Below are 17,873 nucleotides of genomic sequence, written 5' to 3' on the forward strand. Positions count from 1 at the left end.
AATGGAAGACGGCATTCAACACCCCGTTAGGTCACTTCGAGTACCTGGTCATGCCGTTCGGCCTCACTAACGCCCCCGCGACGTTCCAAGCTTTGGTAAACGACGTCTTGCGGGACTTCCTGCATCGGTTCGTCTTCGTATATCTGGACGATATACTCATCTTTTCTCCGGACCCTGAGACCCATGTCCAGCATGTACGTCAGGTCCTACAGCGGTTGTTGGAGAACCGGCTGTTTGTGAAGGGCGAGAAGTGCGAGTTCCACCGCACTTCTTTGTCCTTCCTGGGGTTCATCATCTCCTCCAACTCCGTCGCCCCTGATCCGGCTAAGGTTGCGGCGGTGAGAGATTGGCCCCAACCAACAAGCCGCAGGAAACTACAGCAGTTCCTCGGTTTTGCAAATTTTTATAGGAGGTTCATCAAAGGTTACAGTCAGGTAGTTAGCCCCCTGACTGCCCTGACCTCCACCAAGGTCCCCTTTGCCTGGTCGGATCGGTGCGAAGCCGCGTTCCAGGAGTTGAAACGCCGGTTCTCGACTGCGCCAGTTCTGGTGCAGCCTGATCCTGATCGCCAGTACGTAGTAGAAGTGGACGCCTCTGACTCAGGGATAGGAGCCGTGCTATCCCAGAGCGTGGAGGCTGATAAGGTTCTCCATCCTTGTGCCTTTTATTCCCGCAGGTTGACCCCAGCTGAACGGAACTATGACGTTGGCAATCGGGAACTTCTTGCGGTGAAGGAGGCTCTTGAAGAGTGGAGACACCTGCTGGAGGGGGCTTCGTTGCCCTTCACGGTTTTCACTGACCATCGGAACCTGGAGTACATCCGGACCGCCAAGCGGCTGAACCCCAGGCAAGCCCGCTGGTCTCTGTTCTTCGGGCGCTTTGACTTCCGGATTACATACCGCCCCGGGACCAAGAACCAAAAATCTGACGCCTTGTCCCGGGTGCACGAAGAAGAAGCCAAAGCGGGGCTGTCGAACCCCACCGAGACCATCATCCCCGAGTCCACGGTCGTGGCCGCCCTTACCTGGGACGTGGAGAAGACCGTCCGGGAGGCCCTGACCAGGAGCCCGGACCCGGGGACTGGCCCCAAGGACAGACTGTACGTCCCACCAGAGGCAAGAGCTGCCGTATTGGACTTCTGTCACGGGTCCAAGCTCTCCTGTCATCCTGGGGTGCGTAGGACCGTGGCAGTAGTCCAGCAGCGCTTCTGGTGGGCGTCCCTGGAAACCGACGTCCGGGACTACATCCAGGCCTGTACCATCTGCGCCAGGGGCAAGGCAGACCATCGGAGGACGACGGGCCTCCTCCAACCCCTGCCGGTGCCTCATCGCCCCTGGTCTCACATCGGCCTGGATTTCATCACGGGCCTCCCGCCGTCCCAGGGCAACAACGTAATCCTCACGATAGTGGACCGGTTCTCCAAGGCGGCCCACTTCGTGGCCCTCCCGAAGCTCCCGACGGCCCAGGAGACGGCAGACCTCCTGGTTGTTGGTGTGGGTTTTTTTCTTCTTTTTTTTACATTGAGAACAGATTCATGACCAGTAACATGATTGTCTTATATTTAAACAGTACATTCATTGTTCCTGTAATGTTCTGAATCTGTGCTCTGATATGTCCATATGTCCAGCATCTAATTGCTCCACTGATGTGCCCGTGACTTTCCATGTGCTCACACTGCGTTCATGCACGCGAGCATGAGCGTACACGAAACCGCCGCCGCGGTATCGTGCACGCCTGTCCAATCGTGTGTGCCTTCCGACAGCAGGTGGAATGTTTCATGGTTCCCCATTTTGCTTTTTGTTCGTGGATTTTCGGCCGGTTTCTGCTTCTTTTGCCCAACAGCGTGTTATGTGTGAAGGGGCCCTTAGACCAGTCTATTCCTACTCACCACAATGTAACATTTCTTTTTTCTTTAACACACGTCCTTGCTTTAAGCCAGTCTCCAAATGCAGATTTTTGGCATCATTTTCCAGTCCTATTCCAAAAAATGAGGAAATCAGGCCCAATTTGTTAAAAATGGGCAAATTTCATGTTTCCAACAATTATTGCCGAGTACACACAAGTATGGGCAAGTCCTGTTGCAGGAATGCTTGTGCCGCACAGTGCTATACAGTCTGTGCAGGAATCCTATGATTACTCACATACTTCTCCACAAAGCTCCCAGGATTATTGTGATATTTTTCCACAAAGTTAATATCTATCTGTTAACATCTGTTAACATCAAAAGAGTGCAACATGCTTTTCATAGGATTTACAGTGCATCTGGAAAGTATTCACATCGTTTCACTTTTTCCACATTTTGGTATGTTACGACCTTATTCCATAATGGATGAAATTTTTTTTTTCTGTTAAACTTTTGCACACAGTGCCGCATGATGCCAGTGTGGAAAAAGTTGTTTCTTTTTTGGAGATTTTTGCAGATTAATTAAACTCCCCCCAAAATGAAGAAATCACATGTACATAAGTGTTCATTCTTTGCCATGAAGCTAAAAATTTAGCTCAAGTGCATCCTGGTTCCACTTATCATCCTTGAGATGTTTCTACACCTTAATTGGAGTCTGCTTGTGGTAAATTCAGTTGATTGAACATGATTTGGAAAGTCACACACTTGTCTACATATAAGGTCTCACAGTTGACAGTGTATGTCAGAGCACAAACCAAGCATGAATTCAAAGGAATTGTCTGTAGACCTCTGAGACAGGATTGTCTCAAGGCACAAATCTGGGGAAGGGTACATCATCTGATCCACCAGGACTCTACCTAGAGGTGGCTGCCCGTCTAAACTGAGTAATCGGGGGAGAAGGACCTTAGTCACGGCGGTGACCAAGAACCCGATGGTCACTCTGTCAGAGCTCCAGCATTCCTCTGTGGAGAGAGGAGAATCTTCCAGAAGGACAACCATTTCTGCAGCAATCCACCAATCAGGCCTGCATGGTAGAGTGGCCAAATGGAAGCCACTCCTTAGTAAAAGACACATGGCAGCCCACCTGGAGTTTGCCAAAAGGCACCTGAAGGACTCAGACCATGAGAAACAAAATTCTCTTGTCTGATGAGACAAAGATTGAACTCTTTGGTGTGAATGCCAGGCATCATGTTTGGAGGAAACCAGACACCATCCCTACAGTGAAGCATGGTGGTGGCAGCATCATGCTGTGGGGATGTTTTTCAGCAGCAGGAACTGGGAGACTAGTCAGGATTGAGGGAAAGATGAATGCAGCAATGTACAGAGACATCCTGGATGAAAATCTGACCCCAAGCACACAGCCATGATATCAAAGGAGCGGCTTCAGCACAACTCTGTGAATGTCCTTAAGTGACCCAGCTAGAGCCCAGACCTGAATCCGATTGAACATCTCTGGAGAGATCCGAAAATGGCAGTACACCAACGCTCCCCATCCAACCTGATTGAGCTTGAGAGGTGCGGCAAAGAGGAATGGGCAAAACTGGTCAGAGATAGGAGCACCAAGCTTATTTCATCATATTCAAGAAGACTTGAGACTAATATTGCTGCCAAAGATGCATCAACAAAGTATTGCGCAAAGGGTGTGAATACTTACGTACATGTGATTTCGTAGTTTTTTATCCGTTTCGGCGTGTCAGAGGACAAGTTTGGACATGTCCAGCTCTCCACAATTTCACTGATACTTACTGAACTGGTAAGCATTGAAAGCCGAGATAGACATGTCCAAACTTGTCCTCTGACACGCGGAAACGGAGGTGTTCCTTTGTCTTGCTTCCAAAGCGAATCGGTCTTTACGCGCGAAGCCTCCGCGCGGCTTTCCATGACAAAATCTCTTGTTAAAAGTGAAATCTGCCGGAAAATGGCTGATGTCCAGCTCTTGTGATAACCAGAGAAAGAGCACACGATGGTCTCGTATCCACAGAGCCATCCGTTTAGAAATGGTCCGGTGGCTTGTGCCGCGTCGTCGTAGCTCGGAGCGCGGCGCGCCGAGCGTCCTTAAAGGGGTCCTTAAAGCTGTAGTAACAGACGTTATTCTCTGTGAAGCCCGTAAAATTTTCACAGAAAGCCAGATAAATTTTTCGAATGGTTTCCAGGTGCCAGTTTCTAACAGCTTCTGAAAAAACTCTGATGGAAAAAAAGTCCTTTTCATTCCGCCATCTCCAGACAATGAAAATCCGACGAGGGGGCGGGACCACTCCTTCCCAAGGCATGCTCACAGGCGAATGACGTCACCGACAGGTGTGGAAAAACTCACGCATGCGCACGAGGGTTCAAGCATGTCTGATGTAAAAACATATGAATGAAATCCATATAGTTTTTTTAAAAAATAAAAAGGACCGTTACTTTATTGACAGACCTCGTAGTTAGTAAACCTCACTTCCAACAGCTCAAAAAGGATTCTCTGGTCACAAGGCTCGAGCCCTGGGTTTTAGCCTTCTGGTTAGAGAGTCTGACTCTCATGCCGGAGATCGTGAGTTCGCGTCCTGAGGGGAGCGAATGGGCGGAGTCATAACAACACAACGCAGAGTGCAGCTGCTACATGAGTGATTAAAACAACATCCATGTGTAAAATTTAATTATGACACATGCTGTGAGGGGGTCCAGTTGCTCTGCTGTATGTAAAAGTGGACAGAGATGTGTTTCAGGTGTGACGCTGCCGTTGTTGCCCCATGTTCCGGCCACAGTCTGTCTGCTCCACATTCACTCGGCGCTCACACGCCCTGTCTTTTGCTAAATATTACTTCCTGTCTGCACAAATTACATCTGATTATTCACATTTTGTGGCTCACAATGTGTCCCAACTTCACTCATTTTTTAAAACTTTCCCGATTGCTCACAGTGTTCTTTCTACTTGTACACTCCAGATTACACCCATTTCCAGGCCGAGATTGAGTATCTGATTTGAAACATACACAGTCAAGAGTCAGATATCGGCAGTAGGAGACTGGCTTTAGTCAAGTGTTCATTTCTCTTGTTATGTTCTTTTGTTTGTGCACTTCTCTTATGCTCTTGTTTATTCCCTCATGGCATTGATCCACTCAACTTCCACACTTGTCTCAGTATGACCTGCTCATCTGTAAAGCTGTGGAAAGGCACCTTAGTGGTGGGATACGGTACTGGGCAGATCCGTGTTTATGAGGCAGTGACAGGAATACTACATGCTGAGATCAACGCCCACGCACGCTGGATCTACTCACTGGATATCGCTCCCGTCTCTGGGCTGGTGAGCTCTATAAACTAAATGGTCAATAAATAAGAATCTATGATCATCTTGGCTTTTATTTATTTAAAGTAGAGAACGGCTAATATTATTGTCAGTGGTACTATGGATTTTTAAGTTGAGGATGAAATCCCTTTAAATGCTCTAGTTATCGCTAAAGGAAGTTATTTTGTTGTCAATGAGCAATAATTTGGGGGGTTTTATTACTGTTGTCTGATCTTCTTCTTGTGTGCTTTAGCTTCTGTCTGCTGCTGAGGATTCTATGGTCAGGGTGTGGCACCTGACCGTGTCCCCAGAAACCAATAATGTGGAGGTACCATACATAAATACAAAATGATATGAAGCCCTTTCTGGAAGAATGTCTGGAATATCATCTTTCCTGTTATTTTACATTCTCAGGCTTGTGCTCCAAATGTGAAAAATAAGTTAACATGCCACAAGGTTTTCAAGGAACAATTTTTATACTAAGATTTGACATTAACATTAAAATTCTATCTTTTAAATTTGAACATAAAATACATCTGTTTTCTCAGTGACAGTTAGTTTTGCAATTATTATTTTATTGTTTAACAGTGGTTATCTTCTAAAGCCCCTATCACACTGGGCCTTTGTAGTTGCATTGTGCTCGTATCTATTACACAAGAATGGTTGTATATGTTCCACATGGGGGGCTTGACCCACCTTTTTTTATTCTGTGGTTTTAAAGCTGCACTGCCAGAAAAGTTCAGCAGAGTTCAGCAGGATGAATAAAATCTAGCAATGCAGGTATTTACTGATAAAAAAAAAAAAAACTAAAAATTCTTTTTGCCAGACTGGTGTAGGGTAGTGTACAATTGCGGAGGCATGGTGCATGGTGTACAGTAGCACAGAGTTGCGTAGACTTGCATACAGTAGCAATTTTTTTGCATCCATTTTGTGAGCCCCTTTGTGTCCCTCAGCATATTGACATATAGGGCTGCATAAGCTTGGCGTAGTCAGTACACTGCATTACGTGACTCTGCGTTGGCCTAGTGTGAAAGAGGCTTAAGACTAAAAAAAATTGGTCATGTTAGACAACATCAAGGATTTCATATGATTTTAGCTGTGAAACAAAAAGGAGCACATGCAACAGCTGCTGGAGATAAACATTAAATAGTGTTCTCAAGAGACAGAAAGCATTTTCCTTAAAGGAATGTACTAAATCATTATTTTCAGTTTAGCACAGTTCAAATTTAATTCAAATAACAAGATCACAACTCAGGACATGTGCAATGATTTGAACAGATTAGTACTTTGGTGACATAAACAAACTAAAATGGAAGGTTGTGACATAGCCTGGCTTATTTACCACATGGCAGTGTGGAGCAGCTGAGCAAGTTTTCCACAAGTAGTGAGACCGTGTCTGAGACAGAGTAGGCTTTTCTCCCAAATGTTTATGGTTGGCTCCATGCAAAAATGGCACTACCAGATTTGTACAGTCTGCCAGATCTATTCTGCAAATACGCAGATCTGTCTTCCAGAGTTCCAAACTCACATTTGCTGTAGGTGTGACATAAACAAGAACTTTACGTGGTGTCAGAAGAGGTCAACCAGTTACTGGCTGGGCCATTGATTTGGGCCGATATTCAGCATTTTTGCAAATATCGGTATCAGCCATTTCGATCAAGGGTGCTGGAAAGGAGGGTTTGGCCGATAGTCGATAGAGAAATAATGCGGGTTCCGTCCTGGTCGTGGAACAACCGACCAGCTTTTTACTCTCACAAAGATCCTGGAGGGTGCCTAGCCGTATGCCCACCCAGTTGACATGTGTTTTGTGGACTTGGAGAAGGCGTATGATCGGGTACCCCGGGAGATACTGTGGGAGGTGCTGCGGGAGTATGGAGTGAGGGGGTCCCTTCTTAGGGTCATCCAATCTCTGTACTCGCAAAGCGAGAGCTATGTTCTGGTGCTCGGCAGTAATTCGGACCCATTTCTGGTTGAGGTTGGCCTCAGCCAGGGCAGCGCCTTGTCACCAATCCTATTTGTGATATTCATGGACAGTATATAGAGGCGTAGTTGGGGGGAGGAGGGTTTCCAGTTTGGTGAGCTCAAGGTCTCATCACTGCTTTTTGCAGATGATGTGGTCCTGATGTGTTGGCTTCATTGGCCGGTGACCTCCATCACTCATTGGATCGGTTTGCAGCTGAGTGTGAAGCAGCTGGGATGAGGATCAGCACCTCTAAATCTGAGGCCATGGTTCTCAGTAGGAATACCGCCTTGGCTCAAGTGAAGGAGTTCAAGTACCTCGAGGTCTTGTTCACGAGTGAGGGGACGATGGAGCGTGAGATTGGCCGGAGAATCAGCGCAGCAGGGGCGGTATTGCATTCACTCTACCGTACTGTTGTGACGAAAAGAGAGCTGAGCCAAAAGGCAAAGCTCTCAATCTACTGGTCAGTCTTCGTTCCTACTCTCACCTATGGTCATGAGTGTTGGGCCATGACCGAAAGAACTAGATCGAGGGTACAAGTGGCCGAAATGGGCTTCCTTATGAGGGTGACTGTTGTCTCCCTTAGAGATAGGATGAGAAGTTCAGTCATCTGTGGAGAGCTCAGAGTAGAGTCGCTGCTCCTTCGCATTGAAAGGATCCAGCTGTGGTGGTTCGGGCATTTGTTAAGGATGCCTCCTAGGCGCCTCCCAAGGAAGTGTTCCAGGCACGTCCATCTGGGAGAAGACCCCCGGGGAAGACCCAGGACTAGGTGGAGAGATTATACCTCCACACTGGCCTGGGAACACCTCAGGATCCCTCAGTCAGAGGTGGCCAATGTGGCATGGGAAAGGGAAGTCTGGGGTCCCCTGCTGGAGCTGTTGCCCTGCAACCCAGACCCGGAAAAGCGGTTGAAGATGAGTGATGAGAGTGATGATGTATACAAACTGTTTACTGTTTACAGACGATCACATAATCATTTGTGTAAACAGATGACTTTCTTGCTGAACACTGCTTAAAGCAGCAGAGCAACTTAACGATCATCTTCAGCCCATAGCCTGACTTTGTGAAACAGGAAAGTGTGAAAACTATACATTTTTCATCCTGGTTTTATCTTTTAAAGAGCAGGTTTGACAATGAAATAAGTCCTGGTTCAGCTCTTGTTGTTGTGTGGGCCGCTGAAGAGGAGGTACTGCTGGCCCACCACCACCAGAGGGCACCCTGCCTGGAGTGCGGGCTCCAGGCACCAGAGGGCGCTGCCGCCTCACAGGAGCAGCCGGGGTGACAGCTGACACTCATCACCTATGACAGCTGTCACCACTCATCTGATCAGCATCGGTATATCAGCAAGACGTCATCTCCACCTCTTTGCCGAGATATCGTTCTACCTGGAAGGTAACGTACCTCAGCTGACTGTTTAACAGTATTCTTTTGTGACTTTGTGCGTTGTATTGTGGACTACTTTTCCAACGAGAGGTGGAGGTAGCTTTCCTGCCGTACGGATTCCTGGGTGCAAACGCGCCCTCATTTAATTGCTTTTTGTTCCTCGCCAGCAGTACCAGGTCCGACACGCGGAGGCAGTGGCCACCTCGGAGTTCGGGACTTGGCGGCTCCAGTATTCCCGGGGTCTGGTGGCGGAGGAAATCGTGTGGTTCCGGTTCTGCTTTGGACAGGCGTCTCCTATCTTCGAGCCTGCCCACACGACACCTTTGTGAATTGACTCTTGTCTATTGTTGTAATCTGTTGTATTTGTTGTGCACATTCACAACAGTAAAGTGTTGTTATTTGACCTACTCCATTGTCCGTTCATTTGCGCCCCCTGTTGTGGGTCCGTGTACCTACACTTTCCCAACAGGATATCTCGGCCACCGTCATGGATCCCGAGGGGCGTCAACTGGCTGTTGAACGGCCAATGGAAGAACAGGGCGCACAGGCGTCCGCAGGAGGAATGATCGGTGAGTTGCAGCGGATCCTCACCGCTTTCACGGCTCGGTTGGATTTAATGACCGAGCAGAACGTCCTCCTTAACCGCAGGGTGGAGGCTCTCGCCGCGCAGGTGGAAGCGCGCCCTCAGGGCGCTGCTGCGGCTCTCCCTCCTGTCGACCCTGTGCGTAACAGTGACGTTCCACAGGTCGTTCAACGACCCCTCCCACCTTCCCCGGAAGCATACATAAGCCCTCCAGAGCCGTACGGAGGTTGTGTGGAGACGTGCGCGGACTTCCTTATGCAGTGTTCGCTCGTCTTCGCACAACGTCCTGTCATGTACGCGACTGATGCCAGCAAGATAGCTTATGTAATAAACCTGCTTCGCGGTGAGGCACGCGCTTGGGCTACAGCGCTCTGGGAGCAGAATTCACGGCTCCTTCAGACATATGATGGGTTTGTGAGGGAGTTCAGAACAGTGTTCGATCACCCAAATAGAGGAGAGACCGCTTCAGCCGTGCTGCTGTCAATGAGACAGGGGCGCCGGAGCGCAGCTGCCTATGCAGTCGACTTCCGCATCGCGGCTGCGAGGTCCGGCTGGAATAGCACTGCCCTCCGCGCCGCCTTTGTAAACGGACTGTCGTTGGTCCTAAAGGAGCACCTGGTGGCTAAGGACGAACCGCGGGATTTAGATGGGCTTATTGATCTCGTTATACGATTAGACAATCGGTTAGAAGAACGCCGTCGGGAACGAGACGAAGGGCGTGGCCGGGCACGCGCCGTCCCTCTCCCTTCCGGTTCCGACCGCGTTCCGCCCTCCCCACGCTCCACGGCCCCTACGCTCAGTGTGGTTACAGCTCCCCCTGCTGACGAAGCTATGGACACGAGCAGGGCCACATTTAGGGCACCAGATAGACAGAGGAGGCTGGCCCGCGGAGCGTGTTTTGTTTGTGGCTCGATAGAGCATCAGGTAAGAGACTGCCCCGAGCGGTTAAACACCAACGCCCGCCCCTAGAAACTGGGCTAGGGGTGGGCCGAGGCATTCACGTGGGACACACCCACATTGCCACACGACTCCCAGTTACAATCCTTTATGAGGATTTAACCCTGAAGGCCCCAGCACTGGTGGACACGGGCTCTGAAGGGAATCTGTTAGACAGCAGATGGGCCAGGGAGATAGGGCTCCCTCTGGTGGCACTTACCTCGCCTGTGCAGGTGCGGGCACTAGATGGCTCCCTACTCCCTCCAATCACACATAAGACACCACCAGTAACTCTGGTGGTGTCAGGAAATCACCGGGAGGAGATCGAGTTTTTTGTGACTCCTGCTACCTCCCGTGTGATTTTAGGGTTCCCCTGGATGTTAAAACACAATCCCCGGATCGATTGACCATCCGGGGTAGTGGTTCAGTGGAGCGAGACCTGCCATCGGGTATGTTTAGGTTCCTCGGTTCCTCCCGGTTCCCAGGCTAAGGAGGAGGTCAGAGTCCCGCCCAATCTAGGGACGGTGCCGGTGGAGTACCATGACCTTGTGGATGTGTTCAGTAAGGATCTGGCGCTCACCCTTCCCCCCCACCGTCCGTACGATTGTGCCATTGATTTGGTTCCAGGCGTTGAGTTCCCGTCCAGCAGGCTGTAGAACCTCTCACGACCTGAGCGCGAATCAATGGAGACCTACATCCGGGACTCTTTAGCTGCCGGGTTGATCCGGAATTCCACTTCCCCGATGGGTGCAGGTTTCTTTTTTGTGGGAAAAAAGGATGGCGGACTACGTCCATGCATTGATTACAGGGGGCTGAACGAAATCACGGTTCGTAACCGATACCCATTGCCCTTGTTGGATTCAGTGTTCACGCCCCTGCATGGAGCCCAAATGTTCACCAAGCTCGATCTTAGGAATGCGTATCACCTGGTTCGGATCCGGAAGGGAGACGAGTGGAAGACGGCATTTAACACCCCGTTAGGTCACTTTGAGTACCTGGTCATGCCGTTCGGTCTTACAAACGCCCCCGCGACGTTCCAAGCATTGGTTAATGATGTCTTGCGGGATTTCCTGCACCGATTCGTCTTCGTATATCTGGATGACATACTCATCTTTTCTCCGGATCCTGAGACCCATGTCCGGCATGTACGTCAGGTCCTGCAGCGGTTATTAGAGAACCGGCTGTTTGTGAAGGGCGAGAAGTGCGAGTTTCACCGCACTTCTTTGTCCTTCCTGGGGTTTATCATCTCCCCTAACTCCGTCGCTCCTGATCCAGCCAAGGTCGCGGCGGTGAGAGACTGGCCCCAACCCACCAGCCGTAGGAAGCTGCAACAGTTCCTCAGCTTTGCTAATTTTTACAGGAGGTTCATTAAGGGCTACAGTCAGGTAGTTAGCCCCCTGACAGCCCTGACCTCACCAAAAGTCCCCTTCACCTGGTCGGATCGTTGCGATGCCGCGTTCAAGGAGTTGAAACGGCGCTTCTCGTCTGCACCCGTTCTGGTGCAGCCCGATCCTAGTCGCCAGTTAGTGGTTGAAGTGGACGCCTCGGACTCAGGGATAGGAGCTGTGCTTTCCCAGAGCGGGAAGACCGATAAGGTCCTTCACCCGTGTGCCTATTTTTCCCGCAGGTTGACCCCGGCTGAACGGAACTATGACGTCGGCAATCGAGAACTCCTTGCGGTGAAAGAGGCTCTTGAAGAGTGGAGACATCTGTTGGAGGGAACGTCCGTGCCATTCACGGTTTTCACTGACCACCGGAACCTGGAGTATATCAGGACTGCCAAGCGGCTGAACCCCAGGCAAGCCCGCTGGTCACTGTTCTTCGGCCGTTTTGACTTCCGGATCACCTACCGTCCCGGGACCAAAAACCAGAGATCGGATGCCTTGTCCCGGGTACATGAAGATGAAGTCAAAGCGGAGTTGTCGGATACACCGGAACCCATCATCCCGGAGTCCACTATCGTGGCCACCCTTACCTGGGACGTAGAGAGAACCGTCCGGGAGGCCCTGGCACGAAGCCCGGACCCCGGAACTGGGCCGAAGAACAGACTCTACGTCCCACCAGAAGCTAGGGCTGCAGTCCTGGACTTCTGTCACGGCTCTAAGCTCTCCTGTCATCCAGGGGCGCGAAGAACCGTGGCAGTTGTCCGGCAGCGCTTCTGGTGGGCGTCCCTAGAGGCCGACGTCCGGGATTATATCCAGGCCTGCACCACCTGCGCCAGGGGCAAGGCTGACCATCGCAGGGCTTCGAGACTGCTCCAGCCGCTGCCCGTGCCCCATCGCCCCTGGTCCCACATCGGCCTGGATTTTGTCACGGGCCTCCCGCCGTCCCAGGGCAACACCACCATCCTCACGATAGTGGACCGATTCTCCAAGGCGGCCCACTTCATGGCCCTCCCGAAGCTCCCAACGGCCCAGGAGACAGCGGACCTCCTGGTCCACCACGTCGTCCGGCTGCATGGGATCCCAACAGACATCGTCTCCGATCGCGGTCCCCAGTTCTCCTCGCAAGTCTGGAGGAGCTTCTGCCGGGAACTGGGGGCCACGGTGAGTCTCTCATCCGGGTATCATCCCCAGACCAACGGGCAAGCAGAACGGGCCAATCAGGAGGTGGAGCAGGCCCTGCGTTGCGTGACAGCCGCGCACCCGGCGGCCTGGAGTACCCATCTGGCCTGGATCGAGTATGCCCATAACAGCCAGGTGTCGTCAGCCACCGGCCTCTCCCCTTTCGAGGTGTGTCTGGGGTACCAACCTCCTTTGTTTCCGGTGGTTGAGGGAGAGGTCGGTGTGCCCTCGGTCCAGGCCCACCTACGGAAGTGCCGTCGGGTGTGGCATGCCGCCCGTTCTGCCTTGCTGAGGGCCCGGATGAGGACGAAGGCCCATGCAGACCGTCGGCGGACCCCGGCCCCTACGTACCGGCCAGGGCAGGCAGTGTGGTTGTCTACTAAGGACATTCCCCTTCAAGTGGACTCCCCTAAACTGCAGGACCGGTATATCGGTCCGTTTAAGATCATCAAGGTACTCAGTCCAGCCGCAGGCTTCAGCTTCCGGCCTCACTGCGGATCCATCCCGTTTTCCACGTGTCCCGGATCAAGCCCCATCACACCTCACCCCTCTGTACTCCGGGTCCGGCACCACCTCCTGCCCGGATCATCGATGGCGAGCCGGCTTGGACTGTGCGCCGGCTCTTAGATGTCCGTACGATGGGCCGGGGCTTCCAGTATTTGGTGGACTGGGAGGGGTACGGACCTGAAGAACGCTCCTGGGTGAAGAGGAGCTTCATCCTGGACCCGGCCCTCCTGGCCGATTTCTACCGCCGCCACCCGGACAAGCCTGGTCGGGCGCCAGGAGGTGCCCGTTGAGGGGGGGGTCCTGTTGTGTGGGCCGCTGAAGAGGAGGTACTGCTGGCCCACCACCACCAGAGGGCACCCTGCCTGGAGTGCGGGCTTCAGGCACCAGAGGGCGCTGCCGCCTCACAGGAGCAGCCGGGGTGACAGCTGACACTCATCACCTATGACAGCTGTCACCACTCATCTGATCAGCATCGGTATATCAGCAAGACGTCATCTCCACCTCTTTACCGAGATATCGTTCTACCTGGAAGGTAACGTACCTCAGCTGACTGTTTAACAGTATTCTTTTGTGACTTTGTGCGTTGTATTGTGGACTACTTTTCCAACGAGAGGTGGAGGTAGCTTTCCTGCCGTACGGATTCCTGGGTGCAAACGCGCCCTCATTTAATTGCTTTTTGTTCCTCGCCAGCAGTACCAGGTCCGACACGCGGAGGCAGTGGCCACCTGGGAGTTCGGGACTTGGCGGCTCCAGTATTCCCGGGGTCTGGTGGCAGAGGAAATCGTGTGGTTCCGGTTCTGCTTTGGACAGGCGTCTCCTATCTTCGAGCCTGCCCACACGACACCTTTGTGAATTGACTCTTGTCTATTGTTGTAATCTGTTGTATTTGTTGTGCACATTCACAACAGTAAAGTGTTGTTATTTGACCTACTCCATTGTCCGTTCATTTGCGCCCCCTGTTGTGGGTCCGTGTACCTACACTTTCCCAACACTTGTTTTAATTAAGAATAATATTAAAAGGGGTTATATTGTTAAAAAGAAAAAAAGGGAGTTTTGAAAACCCAGTCCACGCAACCCTGCAAGAAGGACTTATTTATTTATTTATTGGCAGAAGACTTCTTTTATCTCGCTGTCTCTCTTAACCAGAGTTGCCCACTCTGGGGCCTGCACACCATGTTTATTCCACGCACCTTTGTTTTAGCTTACCATGGCAATTGTCAGATTTTCTAAAAGTTAATATGTATGTATGTATGTAATGTATTTTATTATTTTGAAATTTTATTTCATATTCACTGTTCATTTTGGTTTGTAGCCCTTCATCCAGGTTTGATGTAAGGTGGAGGGCGATGCAGTGTGCTCATCTGCTAGCTTTGTTTTAGCATGTGCAGAGCACATCACAGTTGGTCAACATACAGTTGAACGTCAGATACATTTCAGTTCTAATTATGGCATCCATGGAACAGAGTTTCTGAAACTGTGTGCGCAAGGTGAAACTTGATACACAAAGTCACATCCCTAAAACCTCAGACACGTTTGATGTTGGTTGCATTTCAGTTCTAATTTTGGTCACCAGCAGGCTTAGTTTTATGCATGCAAGAAGCCCACATAATCTTCAATCTCCAAATTTCATATCCCTAGTCAAACAAATCAGGCACAAAACCCCCTTAAATACGTGGTCTTCATCAAGTATAAAATTTCCAGCTTTAAATGTGGAAAGCAGAACTGCCAGGATTCCATTTGCCTAAATCCCAGTTTCGTTGCGTGGTTGGGACAGGAGGATAACTTGGTCTTTTTATTTCCAAATTTTTATTATTTATTGTTATTATTATAATTATTATTATTATTATTACAGAAGCACTATTTTGGGAGGGGGACAAGGGGTTTAATATATGAAGAGTTAGATGCAAAACCCAGTAAGTATTTTTTTTTTTTTAAATCGAGAAAAATGCAGTTGAAAATGGAGATTTTAAGGAAACCATATTGGGAAATGCACAGACTTTCATCAATAAAATGAAAACAGTTTGTTCAAATTCTTTCGTATTTTGCACACTGATGGTCCCCTTACAGCCAAGTACATGTTGGCCTCAACTAAAAATTTATGGTTTTGGAGATACTGGGTTTTGCATTTGAACCCTTCATAAGCTGTTTATAAGATGATAATCACTGTGTGTTTTCATTATTTCCTCTCAGGTTGCACATTTACACAATGAGTGTGTGACAGACACACAGATCTGTGGCGCCAAATTCTGTGACGGTGATGGCTACGCCTTTGCAGTGACAGGCTACGACCTGAGTGAGATTATCTGCTACACACAGTTATAGGGCTTTGCATAAGACTGACGAGTGTTTGAATGTGAAGTTTGTGCAAAGTTCCTGTGATGCTGAATGAGTAGAGTGACCTGAGAGCCAAAGGATAGGCTGAAGATGAGATACCTGCAAGTATAAGGTCTCATTTAGCATCATGTTGTATTTTTTCTTTGCACAAACACTATTTCATGATATTTCTTCAGTGATGTATTAATGTACTATAGTGTATCAGTTGAATATTGTGCTTTTAAATTAAAGGTACAATTCGATTTCGCTTCTCCAGCATAAATCATATTGTCGTTTGTCAGTAGAACAAACTGGATATGCATTAATGTATATGAATTATTTTCATGATTATGAATATAATGTTATGGCCTTCAACTGTCTACATGTCAGTCGTAATCAGTGACAGACAGAATGATAAATGTGGGCACATTCGGCTAAAGTCAACCTTTCTTATGAGCTTTTATTGAGATTGAGTGAGCGAAGTCTTGATCATTCAGTAAAGAGGAACTATGTAACATTTTTACCTTAATTTCATAGTTTGGGACTAATTGCAATCGCTAAATGACTTGTTTTGAGGAGAATGGGGCTCCCCCACCTCCCAGGTGTCTCACAGCAGAAAATCAGTGTTGCACTGACCCAGTGTTGTTTGAACGAGAGTCTCGGGTCTTGCAAGAAACACGAATTGCTTTCCAGCACTCCAACAACACGTACGTACATGCCCCCTATCGAGGCACTGGCGTGCTTGCAGCTTTAAGTCAGCAAAAGCTTTATTTCTTCCATGTTCATCGTCATGGCAGAGCCAGCGAAAAAGCAAAAAACAAAACCTGTTGGAGGAAGAGAAAGAGCATGGCTGAGCAAGGGGTTGCAACCTCAGTCAGGCTTTCTCAGAATAGCGAGAGCTGAAAGATGATGGAAGAAGTGTGCAAAATGGATGTAGACCTGGCGTTCTTCCTGTCACACTTGTAAGTATATTGAGACAGACTCTCTGTTCTTCATGTATTTATGTGTATTGTCGCTTTCTTGACGTTCCACAGATTGTATTCGCTGACTCAGTTGAAAACAAATGCACATGGACAGCAGGGGAAGAGGGGAGGAGGAGGACTGGCAGTGAGTTTTTACAATAGTTTTGTGTCATATGTATGTGTATGTAATGGATACGTATATGTATGTAATCCCGAGCTGTAGGGCGAGCTCCATAGAGAAAAATGTGACCAAACAAAAATAAAACCGCAAAAAACTGACCAGAGATGCATAATGCCTCTTGAATTATCAGGCACACATAGTGTGGCAGATGTAATGATTCGCAGCACTAATGTACTATACGCTCCCTGACCTGGTAGGACTTCAGAATGCAGAGTGAGTGTTTATAAAAATGGCTGTAATTCTGAAATGTCTAATCCAATGTTTTGACATTGCCCATAACCTCCTACAGCAGGAACAATATCCAGTTTGGTGTAATCTGATACTGCAGATGACAGTTCCTCGGTCAGTGCGCAGGAGCTGGTGTACCAATTGGACAGGGCCGACACACATGAACAGACAAACACATTCACACTCTCACCTACGGCCAATTTAGAGTCACCAATTCACCTAACCTGCATGTCTTTGGAAGTGGGAGGAAGGCAGAGCACCCGGAGAGAACCCAAGGAAACAATGGGAGAGTATGCAGACTTCACACAGAAAGGACCAGAACTTGGGACCTTCTTGCTGTGAGGTGAGAAGGTCTTGACAACAGGCAAGGTAGTTATAGATCTTTTTTTTATTCACAATAATATCTGTCCTCACATGAAACAACTGTCTGTATGTTGACAAAATGCAATTTGATTTGTAATGGAGAAGCACAAGGCACTATTAAAAAAAAGAAAGTACACATATGTATACAGATGTTGTTAAATAAACTCATAAATGCCTTTACAAAGAAGGATGTTTATTTTGTTTTTGTGTATGTCACAGATTGACCAGTAGATGGAGCTCTGGATTAATTTTGTTGAGCAGGACAATCAAATAAAAAACAACTAGGACTGCAAGCAGTCATATACGGCCCTCGTTCCGCGCAACCGCCTACCCAGGCCAGTGTGTGCCCTTGTGACCACATGTGGGCATGTGCATGCAGGGGCAACCACTCGTCACACAGTTAAAATTTTAAACAAATCACACAATGCATCAAGGAGTTATGACATGTTGATTGTTCATCCACTAGGGGGCGCTCAGTGTGCAAACAGAGGGGCTGGGTGTGTTCAGGGGCCAACCGTCATCATACATGTGAAGTTTCAAGTCAGTCAGGCAAAGCATGAAGGAGTTATCATGACTTGATGTTCCATGGCAAACGGTCAAAATAGTGGCACCATAGCGGCCACACCGTTCAACATAGAGAAAAGCTTTCGATAACTTTTAGTCAGTATCATCTTTGGATGTTGTCAAAGAAATTTGAAGTGCATTGGACAAAATCCCTAGGAGGA

General features: G+C 49.1%; 1 protein-coding gene across 2 annotated transcripts in view; it reads left to right on the forward strand.

The window, feature by feature from the left end:
• Positions 1-17,332, forward strand: part of wdr54 (WD repeat domain 54) — a 31,742-nt gene extending 14,410 nt beyond the window's left edge. For both annotated transcript variants that reach the window (XM_034170070.1, XM_034170069.1), the window contains 3 exons: positions 5,024-5,186; positions 5,422-5,496; positions 15,292-17,332. In XM_034170070.1, coding sequence (XP_034025961.1) covers positions 5,024-5,186; positions 5,422-5,496; positions 15,292-15,423 — 370 coding nt within the window. In that variant the 3' untranslated portion in view covers positions 15,424-17,332. The remainder of the gene's footprint in view (positions 1-5,023; positions 5,187-5,421; positions 5,497-15,291) is intronic.
• Positions 17,333-17,873: the final 541 nt, after the last annotated feature.

Source organism: Thalassophryne amazonica, chromosome 5 (assembly GCF_902500255.1).
Source record: "Thalassophryne amazonica chromosome 5, fThaAma1.1, whole genome shotgun sequence".
Classification (NCBI taxonomy): domain Eukaryota; kingdom Metazoa; phylum Chordata; class Actinopteri; order Batrachoidiformes; family Batrachoididae; genus Thalassophryne; species Thalassophryne amazonica.